Raw genomic sequence first — 13,336 nt, forward strand, 5'->3', positions numbered from 1 at the left:
TTAGAAGAAAAGCACGACTCAATAATAATAATAATACTGTAATATTACCGGTACTTATGGCCAGCCTGCCTTTTTGGTTAGAGAGGAGGAGAAAGATGAGAAACACCATAATCCTTAACATGTTGCAGGGGAGGAAAATAATCTGCAGCCTCCCCGTCGGGGAATCGAACCCCGGTCTCCCGCGTGACAGGCGGGGATACTTACCACTATACTAACGAGGAACAACCGGAACAAAGGCTTTCACAAATCGCTGATAAAACAAGCAAGAATATTTCCAAGTCTTTTCCTTTCTTTTGGCAGCTTTGCAAAGCAGAGAAAGGTACCCCGAAGTGCAGCCCGACGTGGCATATAGCTGCATACGGTCCATATGCAGTTGGTTGGTTGGTTGTAAGTAACATGAAACAGCAAACCCTGCAAAGACAGGAAGCCCTTCGAAAAGCATTGGCATCGATGGCATTAAAAGGAGGAGGAGGAGGAGGAGGAGGGAACCGTTGCTGCGTCAGCACTGGAGCTTCTGTGCATGACTTCTGCAGCTTTAGATTCCACCTTGCTCCTTCGAGGTTAGAGAAGGACGTAGCATGAAGCGTCCGGGCCTCTAATTCAGATTGAAATGCCAGAAATGAAAAAAGGGAACGAAAAAAGAAAAGATAAAGAGGAACCTTTTGGAAGAGGGAAACAGACCGGTGGAATAGTCCAATTTACATTGTAAAACCTTCCTGAGGCCCCTTCGCCAGTCGCGGGGATGTAGCTCAGTGGTAGAGCGCATGCTTTGCATGTATGAGGCCCCGGGTTCAATCCCCGGCATCTCCACTTTTCTTTCCCTTCCATTTGTTACATTTAAGTTATGAAATAGAATAGGTCTTTTGCCTTTCTTTGCACGCAGTGGATTCAATTTCTGTCAGTACTATCTCTCATGTTATTTTGTTTTTTCTTTTGGCAATGCTGCAAATATGCCATCCCCTAAACCAGGGAAATTAAAATGCAGTCTGAGGCAACTCAAAAGGGTCTTAAGAACAGCCACATCATTATAAAGATTTAAATCTTTTCTTATTCTTTTATTATTATTGGCAAATAATGGGTGTTGGTCACTAGGTAGCACAAAATACAGCCACAGTGTGTTAAGGCAGGAAGTAACAGCAGCATGCAGACTTAAATAATGAAGCCAAGATGCACGACTTACAAGGGCTCTGGGTGACAAGTAATAATAATAATAATAATAATAATAATAATAATAATAATAATAATAATAATAATAATAATAATTTATTATTTATACCCCGCCCATCTGGCTGGGCCTCCCCAGCCACTCTGGGCGGCTTACATAAAAACCAAAAATACAGTAAAATATCACACGTTAAAAACTTCCCTGAACAGGGCTGCCTTAAGATGTCATAAAAAAAAGAAACATAAACCAATCAGCATCAAAAGTATTTTTATTTTTATTAGCTTTGCCACACATTTCTCTACAGCTTGTGTACGTTTTATCCATGGAAGCCACAGAGCACATCCTAGCATGTGTCAGGATGCTGACAGCGGCTCCTGGCTGGTTGCCGGAAAAGTATAAAGACAAGGAAGTTTCTTACAGTTCTTTTTTATTTCAGACCTTACAGAGAGAGCCTCTTGGATAATGGCACTGTCCCGAGTGGCTCTCCACCCCCTTCTCTCCCACTTCCTCCTTGGTCATCGTCTCCTCTGTGCCCTCTGCCTCTGAGCTCTTTGCTCTCCTACTTTTGCCCGGTTCTGGGAGATGAAGGGTCTGGAATGCTTTCTAGTGACAATGTGTCAGCCAACTGCTGCTCCGCCTCTCCCATCATTTCCCAAATTTCCCCTCATCTGCCTCTGAGCTGTGACCTCCCGCAAACCCCTTTGTAAATGTATACTATCTTCCTCTTCCTCCTCCATCAAAGGGTCAGGCTGGGGAGGTGGTCTCCACTCCTCCTCATCTGCCCAGCTCCTGACAGCATGCCTGCCACCTGCATCGTTCCCCAGGGTGCTGCCACAATGAGGTGGTTGACCAGAGCCTAGCAAGGCAGAACCTTGTGGCACCCCCTAAAGAGCAAAGCTAACCCGAGTTCCATTTGATTTAATCATTTCTTAATTATTGGGAGCAGGAGCCCAGTTGGAGATTGTCCAACCCTGTAGAGAACCATACATTTTCATTTCAAGGTTGATGGTGTGCCAAAGGATTCAGGGATGGGGGGCTGTCAGATAAATTAAACATTAGCATACTCAACTATTAAAGAGCACAGTAAAAGAAAAATGAACCTTTGCATAGTATTGCTTCATTGTTTGTATGCTGCAGAAAAGTGGTCAAATTCTTCTACCCAAATCACAAAGGTCTACTTGGGCAGATACAACTCCACACTATTGGTCTCAATCTTAATTTTTTTTAAAAAAACTATTGATATATTGATATGTATTTTGTTCAATGCTTTCAAGACCATATTTCCCCTGCATAGTGGAATATGCACTGTACATACACCATACATTTAAAGTAAATGTTTTCATGTTCTAACCTGCCCTAGAACCTCAGAGTGAAGTGCAGGTCAATTAATTGATCAATTAAGAAGAAGAATCATGGGAACTGTAGTTTAAACCTCATAGAGCTATTATCACCCATAAGAAACTACAGTTCCCAGGATTCTTTGGAGAAGTTATGTGCTTTAAAGGTATGGTGCACAGAGAGGACACATGGGTGGCTCAGCGGTTTAGACCACAGCCTGTCAACCACAAGGTTGGTGGTTTGAATCAGCTCAACAGGGCGAGTGCCCATTGCTCTGTCCCAGCTCCTGCCAACCTAGGAGTTCGAAAGCACACCAGGACAAGTAGATAGTTACTGCTGTGATGGGAAGGTAAGTGGTGTTTCCGTGCGCTCTGGTTTCCACCACGGTTTCCTGAACTAGTTTAGTCCTGCTGGTCACATGACCTGGAAAGCTGTCTGCAGACAAACGCCGGCTCCCTTGGCCTGAAAGCAAGATGAACGCCATACTCCATAGTTGCCTTTGACTGGAATTAACTGTCTAGGGGTCCTTTACCTATACTGTAACTACCTAGTTTCTCTTGCTGGGGTTGCCCATAATATTTAGCAGAAAACTTAAGAGGAGACAGGAAATAATGGCTTCAAACAGTTGCACCATAAAAGCTCACAAAACCCCAAGCATGAGTAAGAGACTTGTCTTTGCTGTGAGCACTCCCTGAATCCAGGGATTGGGATTTTTTTAAACTCGGGAGATGCCCCAGCCAAGATGGCATACGGTCAGGGATGGTGGGATCTGTACTCCTGCAGCATCTGGAAAGCCCGTTTCCACATATTTGCCAGCTTCTTTTTCTCCTGACTCTGGTGTTTTATTTATAAAATAGTTTTCACCACAATGTGGTTCCAGTGGCTCTCAGCATGTCTAAAACAAGTGTAACAGCAGAAGCACCATGAGACATCCTGCTAGAGGTTGTACTCCAGAAGCAGAGGATCTGCTTTTCACGCAGAAGGCCCCTGGACTCAAGTCCTCCTTGTGTCCAGGCTTTGGGGGAAGGCATCGTGATAGGCCTTTTCAGCGTCCTCCTCTCTCCCCTTTGTGAATGCTCTCCCCAGGGAGGCACGCATGGAATCATCTTTACATGCTGGTCCCGCCAGCCAAATGCTTGTTACATGAAAATTCACTTATCCAAAGCCGAGGATGGAAGTGCCCAGACCAGCTGAACAGGCAGACCTATGCATAGTAAAGAAAGAAGCAGCCTTAAATAAGCCTTACTTTCCTGTGTTTTGCTGGTCCATGACAGTCCTTTCACTAAGTTATGGTGGGAGATTAGACAAATAAGAGCATTTTTTACTTTCTTGTTTGCCTTCTGAAAAGTTTCAGAGGGTTCCCCTAATTTCATCATTTGGGGGGTCAAAACTCCAGTGTCAGGAACACATTAGAAATTTCCCCATAGGAACTGATGGAAATCATTGACTCATTTCATGAATATTTGCCTAACAAACAATTTCCCGAGAATACATTGAGTTAAGATAGCAGGACCTGCATGTATAAAAGCCAGGCAAGTACTTCTCCCCCCTCGCTGCTGCCCCAACTTTGCACCTTTTATTTGAAAGGAACTGCCTCTTAGTGAGATAGCACTTGTACTCCTGCATTTTTGTTTAACTGTGTGAACAGCTGGCGTTCAGTGTCCCAGCCAGCCACAGCCTCCTCCACAATACGCCCATGTCTCTCTCTCAGCTGTTTCTCTATTTTCCCCACTTTCACTTCTCAGCATTTTGTGGTAATTAAGAACATTGTTTTTTGGGGAAGGGGAACCGCCTCCTCTTCTCCAGCTACCTCTTGTGTGCTGTTCTGGCCTACGTAAGGAACAGCACTTGCAGACTTGAGAATCAGAAACAAGAGGAGCAAATAGGGAAACCTACAAGAAAATGTTGTAACATGGAGCTGAAGCCCTGCTCAGTATTTCAGACATTTCATTCCACCCCCCCCCACCTGCTTTTCCGTTCCAATCCTTCAGTCACTTAGCTTTCTGTAGCTAAGAACGCTTAATCCTCACTTGGATGGTCTGAGGATTGCCCCTCAACCCTTCACACAGGGTTCTCTCCTGCCCACACTTACCCGTAACTTATTTTCTTGGATGGGGGTGGTGCCGTTTTGGCTATATGAGCACTCACAGCCTGAACTAGCCTTGCCCTCCAACCTGGTGCCCTCCATATGTTTTGGATTATTACTCCTCTAACCCCTGTGCTGGCAGGGGCTGATGGGAGCTGTATCCACACCTGGAGGGCACCAGGTTGGAGAAGGAAGATGCCCTGAGCATCAGGAAACAGAGAGAGGAGACAGAGTCCAGAGATGGCAAAACACAATGGAGTAGAAAAACCAATAATGAGGCCAGACTTTCTCTCCAGAAAAATTCATTGATATCACTATTACACAATTGTTATTTTTTTACAAACACAGGTCAATATATATATATATATATATATATATGTATATACACGAAGCTCCCATGACGGTGGGTTCAACAGAAATGAGGCACAGTAATGGTGGCTCAGCAGTTTTCCAGAAATGGGTCATGGAATCATAGAATTGTGAAGTTGGAAAGGACCCTAAGGATCATCTAGTCCAACCCCTTGCAATGAAGGAATATGCCTTGGCATTATCAGCACCACCAACCCTCTAACCAAATGAGCTACCCAGGATGGTGGTTGTTGTTGCTATATATTAAATTTCTATACCATCCTTCATCCAAAGATCACAAGGTGGTTTATGGTATAAAGCTGCTGGATGCTCAGCTCCCATCCACCCCAGCCAGGATGACCAGCAGCCAAGGATGATGGGAGTTACAAGTCCAGAAACATCTGGATATCTGATTCCCACCATCCCCGACCACTAGCTTCCTGAAGGGACAGGGAAAGACAGGGAAAGGCAACCTGACAAGAGCTAAGCAGGTGGTGTGGAGAGAAGTGACTGGAGGGGGTAGCACTGCCTCCAAAAAGTGCCCATGAGCCAACATAAGTTGGTAATTCCTGTTACAAACACACCCACCCATGACAGCTTCACAGTCAATCCAACCCCCAATCCTTTGCATGTGGGAGTCCAAAATGCAGTGGGCCTGCATGGATCATGGGTGGGGTGCTCCTTAGGAGGAAACTGATCCTGCTTCCTGCTCCTTGAGCATGAACTCTCTCTTTCCATTCAAATACAGACATCGATTTTCCTTGTGTTTTCGCAGCCATCGCTGGTTCCAGGACAGGGTGGATGGTAGGAGCTTGCATGAAAGATCATGGTGGCAAGGGTGGCCAGATTTTAGATACCTGTTGGTGTGTAACTTCTGGGATCCACTGGCAATATTCTGACAACAAATCTTTAAAAAGAGAAGGGCAGGGGGGAACCATCAAGAGTGAACACTTAAAAAACAGAATTTCAGAAACAGAGTGCAATCTTATGGGTCAAGGGAAGTCTGGGCAAAAAGAGGTAAGTCTTCACATGACATCTGAAGCAACTAACAGATGATGCTTCATAGGTGTCTGAGTGTTGTTGTGCAGATTATTCTGTTTTTCACACTTCTATAATCCAATTTGGAATGTTCTGATGGAAGGAGTGGGGGCTAACAAATATTATAAATAAACCATCAAAAAAACCCTGAAGCCACAGAGCAAATTGTACTGTACTCTGCAAAATCCAACTGGTGTGTGGCAGACATAACAATGCTGCTGGCTGGCTGGATAGTCACAGTTAGGTCATGCCAGGGCCAAACAGCAAGTCTCTGCCCCCACTGTCTAGTATGGTGGCATATCTAGCAATGATCCCTACTATCGCATATAAACTATGAAGGCCTGCTCCAGGCAGACAGGTAACAAATTCCTGTGCTCATCTTCAAAACCACAAGTAACTGATTGCTACTGCGACGTCACCCGGACTCCAAACACCATAGCAGAGTACAGTGGGTGACCTACCTCCATGAGCCGTTCTTAAAAGTTGCTTTAGAAATTCTAACACTGGACACAGAAATATTTGGGAGGAAATAGTTTTGGATTGTTTGTTTGCAAGCAGCAAAGGGGGAACCAGTTGCTGTTGGCCTACAACTCCCAGAAGCCCTAGCCGCCATGGGCCAATGGTCAGGCATGAGGGCGGACGTAGTTCCAGCACATCTGCAGGACCACAGGTCTACATTCCTGGGGCTAGAGGCCCAGGATGTTGCAACATACTTCCAAGGGAGAACTCTCACTCACACACAGTTTGGGTAGAAGGTTGATGTGGCTCAAAAATAAAGTTAAAATAGATCCACAAGAATAATGAAGCGTGCTCCTCGTACATCTGAAAAGCTTACATTTTGGGTTCTTCTTCCAGGCAGCAAGTAAAGCATCCCTGTTATCCACATTTTCAGAGACAAGAGCTTGCAGCAGTGACTCTGTCCTGGGTTGCAGCCTGCAGGGATTCCCAAAGGAGACAGGCAAAAATCAGCACATAGATTAAATGTACGCTCAAAATTCTGAAGGAACTCAAATGGCTCAGTTCTCAGTAAAACTCTCCCCCTGCTCAGATAAAATATGGTCCCAGAAGAAACCTGGATTTTTATTTATTACCTTCAGCCTCATGGGCCGTGTTTCTCCAGGAGCAACCTGCCTTCCCCCCCAAAATAGTGTGGTTTAAATCAGTGAAGTTCTGAAAGGTCAAGTCTGCTATCTTGATTCAAAATAATGTCTAACTGTAGCCAAACAGATGATAATCTGCACCTTGACCTTGGGAACTATAATGCAAAATTAGATTGCATTATCTTAAGAGGTGTCCAAATGCATAGTGAACTGACAAAGAAATGCATTGAAGACTATATGAAAGTACCCAGCATTGTTCAGTTATTCTAAGAAACCAAAAAATACTGAGTTCTATAAACAGGTAATGCAATTTGTTAGTTTCTATGGCTGTGTACACCCCTCACTCCCCCCCCCCCATCTGAGCTGACTTCAGGAATTCCTTACGCAGATCCAGCCCCAAATCGACTGGGGTGGGAAATGTTTAACTAGGGTTTTTAAAATCCTGTCTGGTTGGGAGGGGGCAGGGAAGGAGATGCTGTGTCGCCTTCGCACTCTCCACCCGGTTGCACTGCAAAGAGCAGCAATCAGTCCTGCTGGGGCTGCTAAGCCAGCGTGTTCCTGCACGGGGGGGGGGGGGTTGAGGGGGTGGCCTAAAGGGCCCAGCAAAGCAAACAATACTATAGCTATTTTCCATATGTTCAATAAATGTTTTCCACTCTTTTTTACATATGTGTTCTTCTTGCTCTCTTATTCTATGTGTTAAGTCTGCAAGTTCTGCATATTCCGTCAACCTAAGTTGCCAATCCTCTTTCGCTGGGACCTTGCTCGCTTTTGATTTTTGGGCTAACAAAACATGGGCTGCAGTTAAATAACCTTTTCTGACACCCAAAAACAGCAGCTGGTTCGCTGTGGTAGAAACACCGGCTTCCTTTTCCCCTTGCGGCAAACCAAGTCCTGTGTTAATTATGTTGCTTTGAATGTATACTTTTTATTTGACTTTCTTCAATAATGCTTTATTCTGGATTGTTTTATTGAATGCTTTAATGAGGTGGTTTTTTCCTGAAAAATATAAAGCAGTACAGAAAACAACAACTTACTTGGACCACGTTTTCAGCATTGTCACTGGACTGGACAACAAGCAGCAGCTGTAAGCAGCCAGTTTTTTAACAACCTAAAAGAAGGAACAAGCTTTATATTCAATTTTAGAGCCACCATGTGTTTCAAGGAACCTTAAGGCAATGAGCTGTAAAACACTGAGGCTCTGATTAATTTGCTTGTTGAAAATGGCATTAGAATTCATTGTTTCATTTCAGGTACTCACAGCCCACCTTTCAATATAATTCGCAGGATGCCTTGCAAAATCCTCGTTGGACATTTAGGTGCAACTCAGCACCCAGAGGGGATTGTGTGGGCTAAGACAGACAGAGGCAGCGATCTGATCTCCAGCTCCCCAAACTACCCCTATACCTTCATCACTATGCTGACTTCTCATTATCTCTTTGATGTTTATACTGATAGTCTTAGGTTGCATCCTGTTTACAAGTTCCTGCACTTGCTCTTCCTCTCACTCTGGGAGGTGGGATCTATCTTCTGAGAGCAAAGAGGAAAGCATGGCCTCCAACCTAGTTGGAGAAACCTAGCTAGGACTATATAATTGCTTCCTATCAGTAATGCACTTCCTTTAATAAACATAAGTTTTCTTATTTTATGCCAAGTCTCAGTCTGAATACATTTCAGCTAAAGGTGAAATGTTTAACTAACAAAATCTATACATTAAGAATCCTAACAGCAATGAAAATACTGTAATATACATACATATATATATATATAAACACAAGGAATTACCGTATTTTTCGCTCTATAGGACGCACTTTTTCCCCTTCAAAAATGAAGGGGAAATGTGTGTGCGTCCTATGGAGCGAAGACGCCATAGCCCTGCGACCCTCTCCCGGCTGGAGAGGAGACGCGCGGCTATGGCAGGAGCCTCTATAGTCGCGTGTCACCTCTCCAGCCGGGAGAGCGCGCGCGGGGCTATAGAAGCACCCCGCGACCCTCTCCTGGCTGGAGAGGTGACGCGCGGCTATGGCAGGAGCCTCTATAGCCGCGTGTCACCTCTCCAGCTGGGAGAGCGCACCCGGGGCTAAAGCAGCGCCCCCCCCCCCCCCCCCGTGACCCTCTCCTGGCTATGGCAGGAGCCTCTTTAGCCGCGCGCCACCTCTCTAGCCGGGAGAGCCGCGTGGGGCTAAAGAAGCCCCACTTACTCTCTCCCAGCTGGAGAAGTGACGTGCAACTACGGCAGCAGCCTCTCCGCTGCGCCTTTCCGCTGCTCCCTGACCTGCTCTTTGGGGCTGGTGGTGGGCTTCCCCCTCAGCCCCAAAGAGCAGATCGAAAGGAACCTGAAGCCTGGAGAGTGAGAGGGGTCGTTGCGCACCGACCCCTCTCGCTCTCCAGGCTTCCAAGGTAGCCACCTGAACGCACCTTAAACGGCACCTTTTAGAGCGGGAAAACAAGAGGGGGAAAATTCTCCCCCTCTCTGCGCAGCACCTCCTGCCGCTTCGCTGAAGGGGTGCTGGGCAGAGAGGGGGAGATTTTTTTTTCTTGTTCTCCCCCCTCTAAAACAAGGTGCGTCCTATGGTGCGAAAAATACGGTAGGTCGAGAAAAATGTTCTTACCTTCCCTTCCAATAAGAACTTGGTGAAATATTTGTAGCACTCAAGGCCTTCTGGGTAATCCACTTCTACAGCAGGAAGCTGCCAGCCTACCCGATCTGCAGAGAGGTTACCAAACTTTGTTAAGGCACTAATCCACACTCATCCTCTTCATTTTGCTTCTCTCAGCAGAAGGCTGAGTAGGCAGGAGGGAAGGGGGGGGTGAAGTCTCCAGATTGCAAGCTGGCTCTTGTCTGTGTGCAGGGCCAGCCTAAGACATTTGGCACCTAAGGAAAACCACAAAATGCCCCCCTTGCACCACTGCCAGGAAACAAGGGCAGAGTGAAGATTTACAAGGGAGCAATCAAACCAACCCTACCTGATGGCTGAAGTGGGAATCAAAGAGCACTGCAGGGAAGGACCCTGCTTTGAATCATGCTAGGCAGGTGAGGAGAAAGGGGGGAGACCAGCAGCGCCTGCTATTTGCTGAGAGGCTGTTCTAGAGGAAGCAGGGGGTGGGGCTGCTGAGGCAGAGGCAGCTCCGGCCCCCAAGCAGCACACTGCAGCTCTTGCTGGCCCTGTGGCGGCTGCAGCAGTGGGAGATGCCTTCCTTGGAGGCTGGACCTGCTGCCCCTGTGGAGCTTGCTGTTTGAGGCTGCTGCCTCCCGGGTGGGCCAGCCCTGGCACTCATCCCCTCCTACACATGGGCGAGGGTTGAAGGACATGAATGGCAGCTAGAAATACCTAAGTGGGAATCCTCATAGCAGAACTTCTATTTCAAGTGTATATTGTTAGCAAAACCTTTGTAGCACAGGTGCTTTTTGTGCAACAGCAATAAACCTGGTGAGTGCCAGCCAGTTCTGTGTTTTCACAGATGGGGGCTCAGGTATGATTTTGCTTCTTGTTCCCAACCCGATCCTTACACAAGTCCCCCCTGAATGTCTGCTATCCTATCCCTGCTCCCCACCCCCTTATGCCTGAAGACTGTGACATGATGTATACTCTGGGGCTTTCATATTAAGAAACCCTGATGGGAATGTGAGCCATTTCCTAGACTTGCCTTTTTTGACCTGGTGCCCTCCAGATGCTGTTGGGACTCCAACCCCCATCATCCCTAACCCCTGTCAATGCTGCATGCGGCCGATGGGAGCTGGAGCAGCACATTGGCTATCCCTGACCTACCCTGAGAAAGGATTGTTTTACTCAAGAGTAGATACACTGAAATACCAAACCTAAGTTATGCCATGTCCATTATTTTCAGTAGGTTATTATTATTTTCCTCTGAGTAGGATTAACACTGGCTGCTACCCCAAAGACTCCTGGAGAATGCAAAAGCTTGTGATATTGCGGTTGCCATGATGACAGTATTCTCCTAATGTGGATTTAGTAACAAATCACTTCCCATCAAAGCCAAGCTGTTCTTGAGAAACTTACAGAAGACACTTGGTCTGTGGCATCGAACCCTACCCGTTTCAGGGCAGTAAAAAGGAGGAGGGCTTTCCAGAGGTTTTTCGAAGTGGCAGTATGGAGGCAAAAGGAGCGGGATCCATTCTGGTTCAATGGCTGAGACACCTTAAGGAGAGCAAAAGTGACCAGTTAAAGACAGTTCTGGGGAGCTGTGAGTGGCTTTTACTGAACTGCCTTTTTAAGTGCTGCAGGTTTACCTGGCAACAATGGTAGGTGGTCCAGGAAGCTGCTGTTAACGTTTCCCACAATGCCCTGGAGAAATGCCAAACACCCCAGGGCATTGTGGGAAATTTAAAATGGCAGTATCTCAGAGCCAGCCGCCTGGTGTAGGGCTCCCCACATTATTATTGCTTAGCCCCTATCCCATTTATTACCTGCCCTAAGGTAATATCCTAAGGTCCCAGGGTAGGTTACCACAATTTAAAATACAGTTTAAAACCTTGCTGTTAGAGAAACACAATAATAAAACGCAGTAGGCCCCATTAAGGTCCCTGGCAGTTGCCTAAAGCTATAAAGTGCTGAGTCCAGGCCTGTGAGCACTCTCTCACAGCTATGTGCTGGGACTACTGGCAAGCGCAAGTGTCCATTCTTGTGTGCCACTTGTCTGCTCCCACTGATCTCTCTTATTGAAGAGCCTATGATAAAACTTCTAAGGCTCCTCTAAGAGTCTGTAGGGACACTGCATAAAAGCCACTAAGTTGTACTTCATACAATCTCAACTTTAAAAGGAAAAATAATTGTCAGTGCATTTAAGCCACTGCAAAGCTCTAACATCCCACCCTAAACTGCTCATTTCTGTAGGCATGCTATGTGACACACAAGTAAGGTGATGGGAATCCTTTGGCCCTTCAGATGTTGCTTGAACTACAACTCCCATAGGCACCAGGAAGCATGGCCAATGGCCAGGGATGATGGGAACTGTAGTTTAGTGACATCTGGAGGCTTCCCACAGCTGCATTAGAGCAACTCCAGGAGGAGGAGGAGGAACCTATCAATAACTATTGAGCCATGATAGGTAAATAAAATCTCCGTTTCAGAGGCAGTCTGTCTCCAGAACAAGTTGCCAGGCAGTTAACAGCAGGGAGCTTTCTGGCAGAGGCATCCGGCTGGACACTGAGGCAAAGAGGGTGCTGGGATAAAGGAGCCTTTGGGTTGATTCTTTAGGATTATTCTCAAGAGGAGAGAAAGGGGAAAGGAGTTGATTTCACCTTTCATGTACATTTTTGTGGTTTCGACAATCTCCTGATACACCACAAACTCAGGGAGCTGCTTGAAGAGGACGGAATTGGGGTGGATGAAGACTGGATCGTCCAGAAGAGGAGTCTGGGTTGGCGAGGTGCAGCAAGAGACGGCAGTGTGTGGAGAAGGAAGAAAGCAAAACAAATAAAAACAAACTCAATATTTTAGAGACCAGGAAGGTTCCAAAAGTAGGAAGGCACAAGGTCCATTAATGGAACAAAAGACGTTTTGTTCTTCTGCCCGGAAACTGGCAGATCAAGCGACTGTGGCCAATGCAACAGCACAGCTTCTCTGGTTGCATCTTTGCACGAGTCGCTGTTTGGCCCTCGCCTCTTGTCAAATCAAGCACTATTTTGTACTTGGTTCTAAAGGGGCAGACCTTTGGGCTTTAGCAAAAAAAGCCACAAAAGTAGATCTGGTCAGGCAGAGTGCGCACACAATCCCTTGCTAATTCAACATGCAAAGCTGACTGGATTAGCTGTTGACTCGAACAGTTATGGGGTGCCTTAAGGGGCACAAAGTGCTCTACCCTCTGACAAGTGTGGAGCTCAGCAATCACAGAACTGTACAGCTGGGAGGAACCCAGGGGTCATCTAGTCCAACCCAACAGAACGGCAGGGGGGATAGCGTTTGCTAACACCTGCCACCTCAACCCCCCCCCCCCGGCAGCACTCTGAAATCCTTAAATTACATAAGTAACATATGTAAAATACTTACAGGGCACCTTTGAGATTAAACTCTTTCAAGTCATTTTAAAAGAAATACAGTTACAAAACACTCCTCACAAATAAATTACCAGGAGACCGGTGATTAATGAAAAAGGCAGTCCACCCAAAATTACTAAGATATGGTTGAAGACAATAGTAAAAGCAGACCAATAATAAAAAGAACTTCACATCAGAGGAAAGCCACCAAGACAGAGACACAGTCTGAGGTGCTTGGTCAGGAGAAGAACTGACCACTGGCC

General features: G+C 46.2%; 2 protein-coding genes across 3 annotated transcripts in view; one reads left to right on the forward strand and one right to left on the reverse strand.

Moving 5' to 3' along the window:
- AACS (acetoacetyl-CoA synthetase) overlaps nucleotides 1-13,336 on the forward strand; it is a 415,323-nt gene that overhangs the window by 275,733 nt on the left and 126,254 nt on the right. The window lies entirely within an intron of this gene.
- The window catches only part of DHX37 (DEAH-box helicase 37), a 33,462-nt gene continuing 25,000 nt past the window's right edge, over nucleotides 4,875-13,336 (reverse strand). For both annotated transcript variants that reach the window (XM_079957753.1, XM_079957754.1), the window contains exons 22-27: nucleotides 12,339-12,453; nucleotides 11,098-11,235; nucleotides 9,688-9,782; nucleotides 8,113-8,186; nucleotides 6,811-6,908; nucleotides 4,875-5,844 (exon numbers count right to left, since the gene is read on the reverse strand). In XM_079957753.1, the coding sequence (XP_079813879.1) occupies nucleotides 5,762-5,844; nucleotides 6,811-6,908; nucleotides 8,113-8,186; nucleotides 9,688-9,782; nucleotides 11,098-11,235; nucleotides 12,339-12,453 (603 nt within the window). In that variant the 3' untranslated portion in view covers nucleotides 4,875-5,761. The remainder of the gene's footprint in view (nucleotides 5,845-6,810; nucleotides 6,909-8,112; nucleotides 8,187-9,687; nucleotides 9,783-11,097; nucleotides 11,236-12,338; nucleotides 12,454-13,336) is intronic.

The sequence above is a fragment of the Podarcis cretensis genome (genome assembly GCF_951804945.1).
Source record: "Podarcis cretensis genome assembly, chromosome: 16".
Classification (NCBI taxonomy): domain Eukaryota; kingdom Metazoa; phylum Chordata; class Lepidosauria; order Squamata; family Lacertidae; genus Podarcis; species Podarcis cretensis.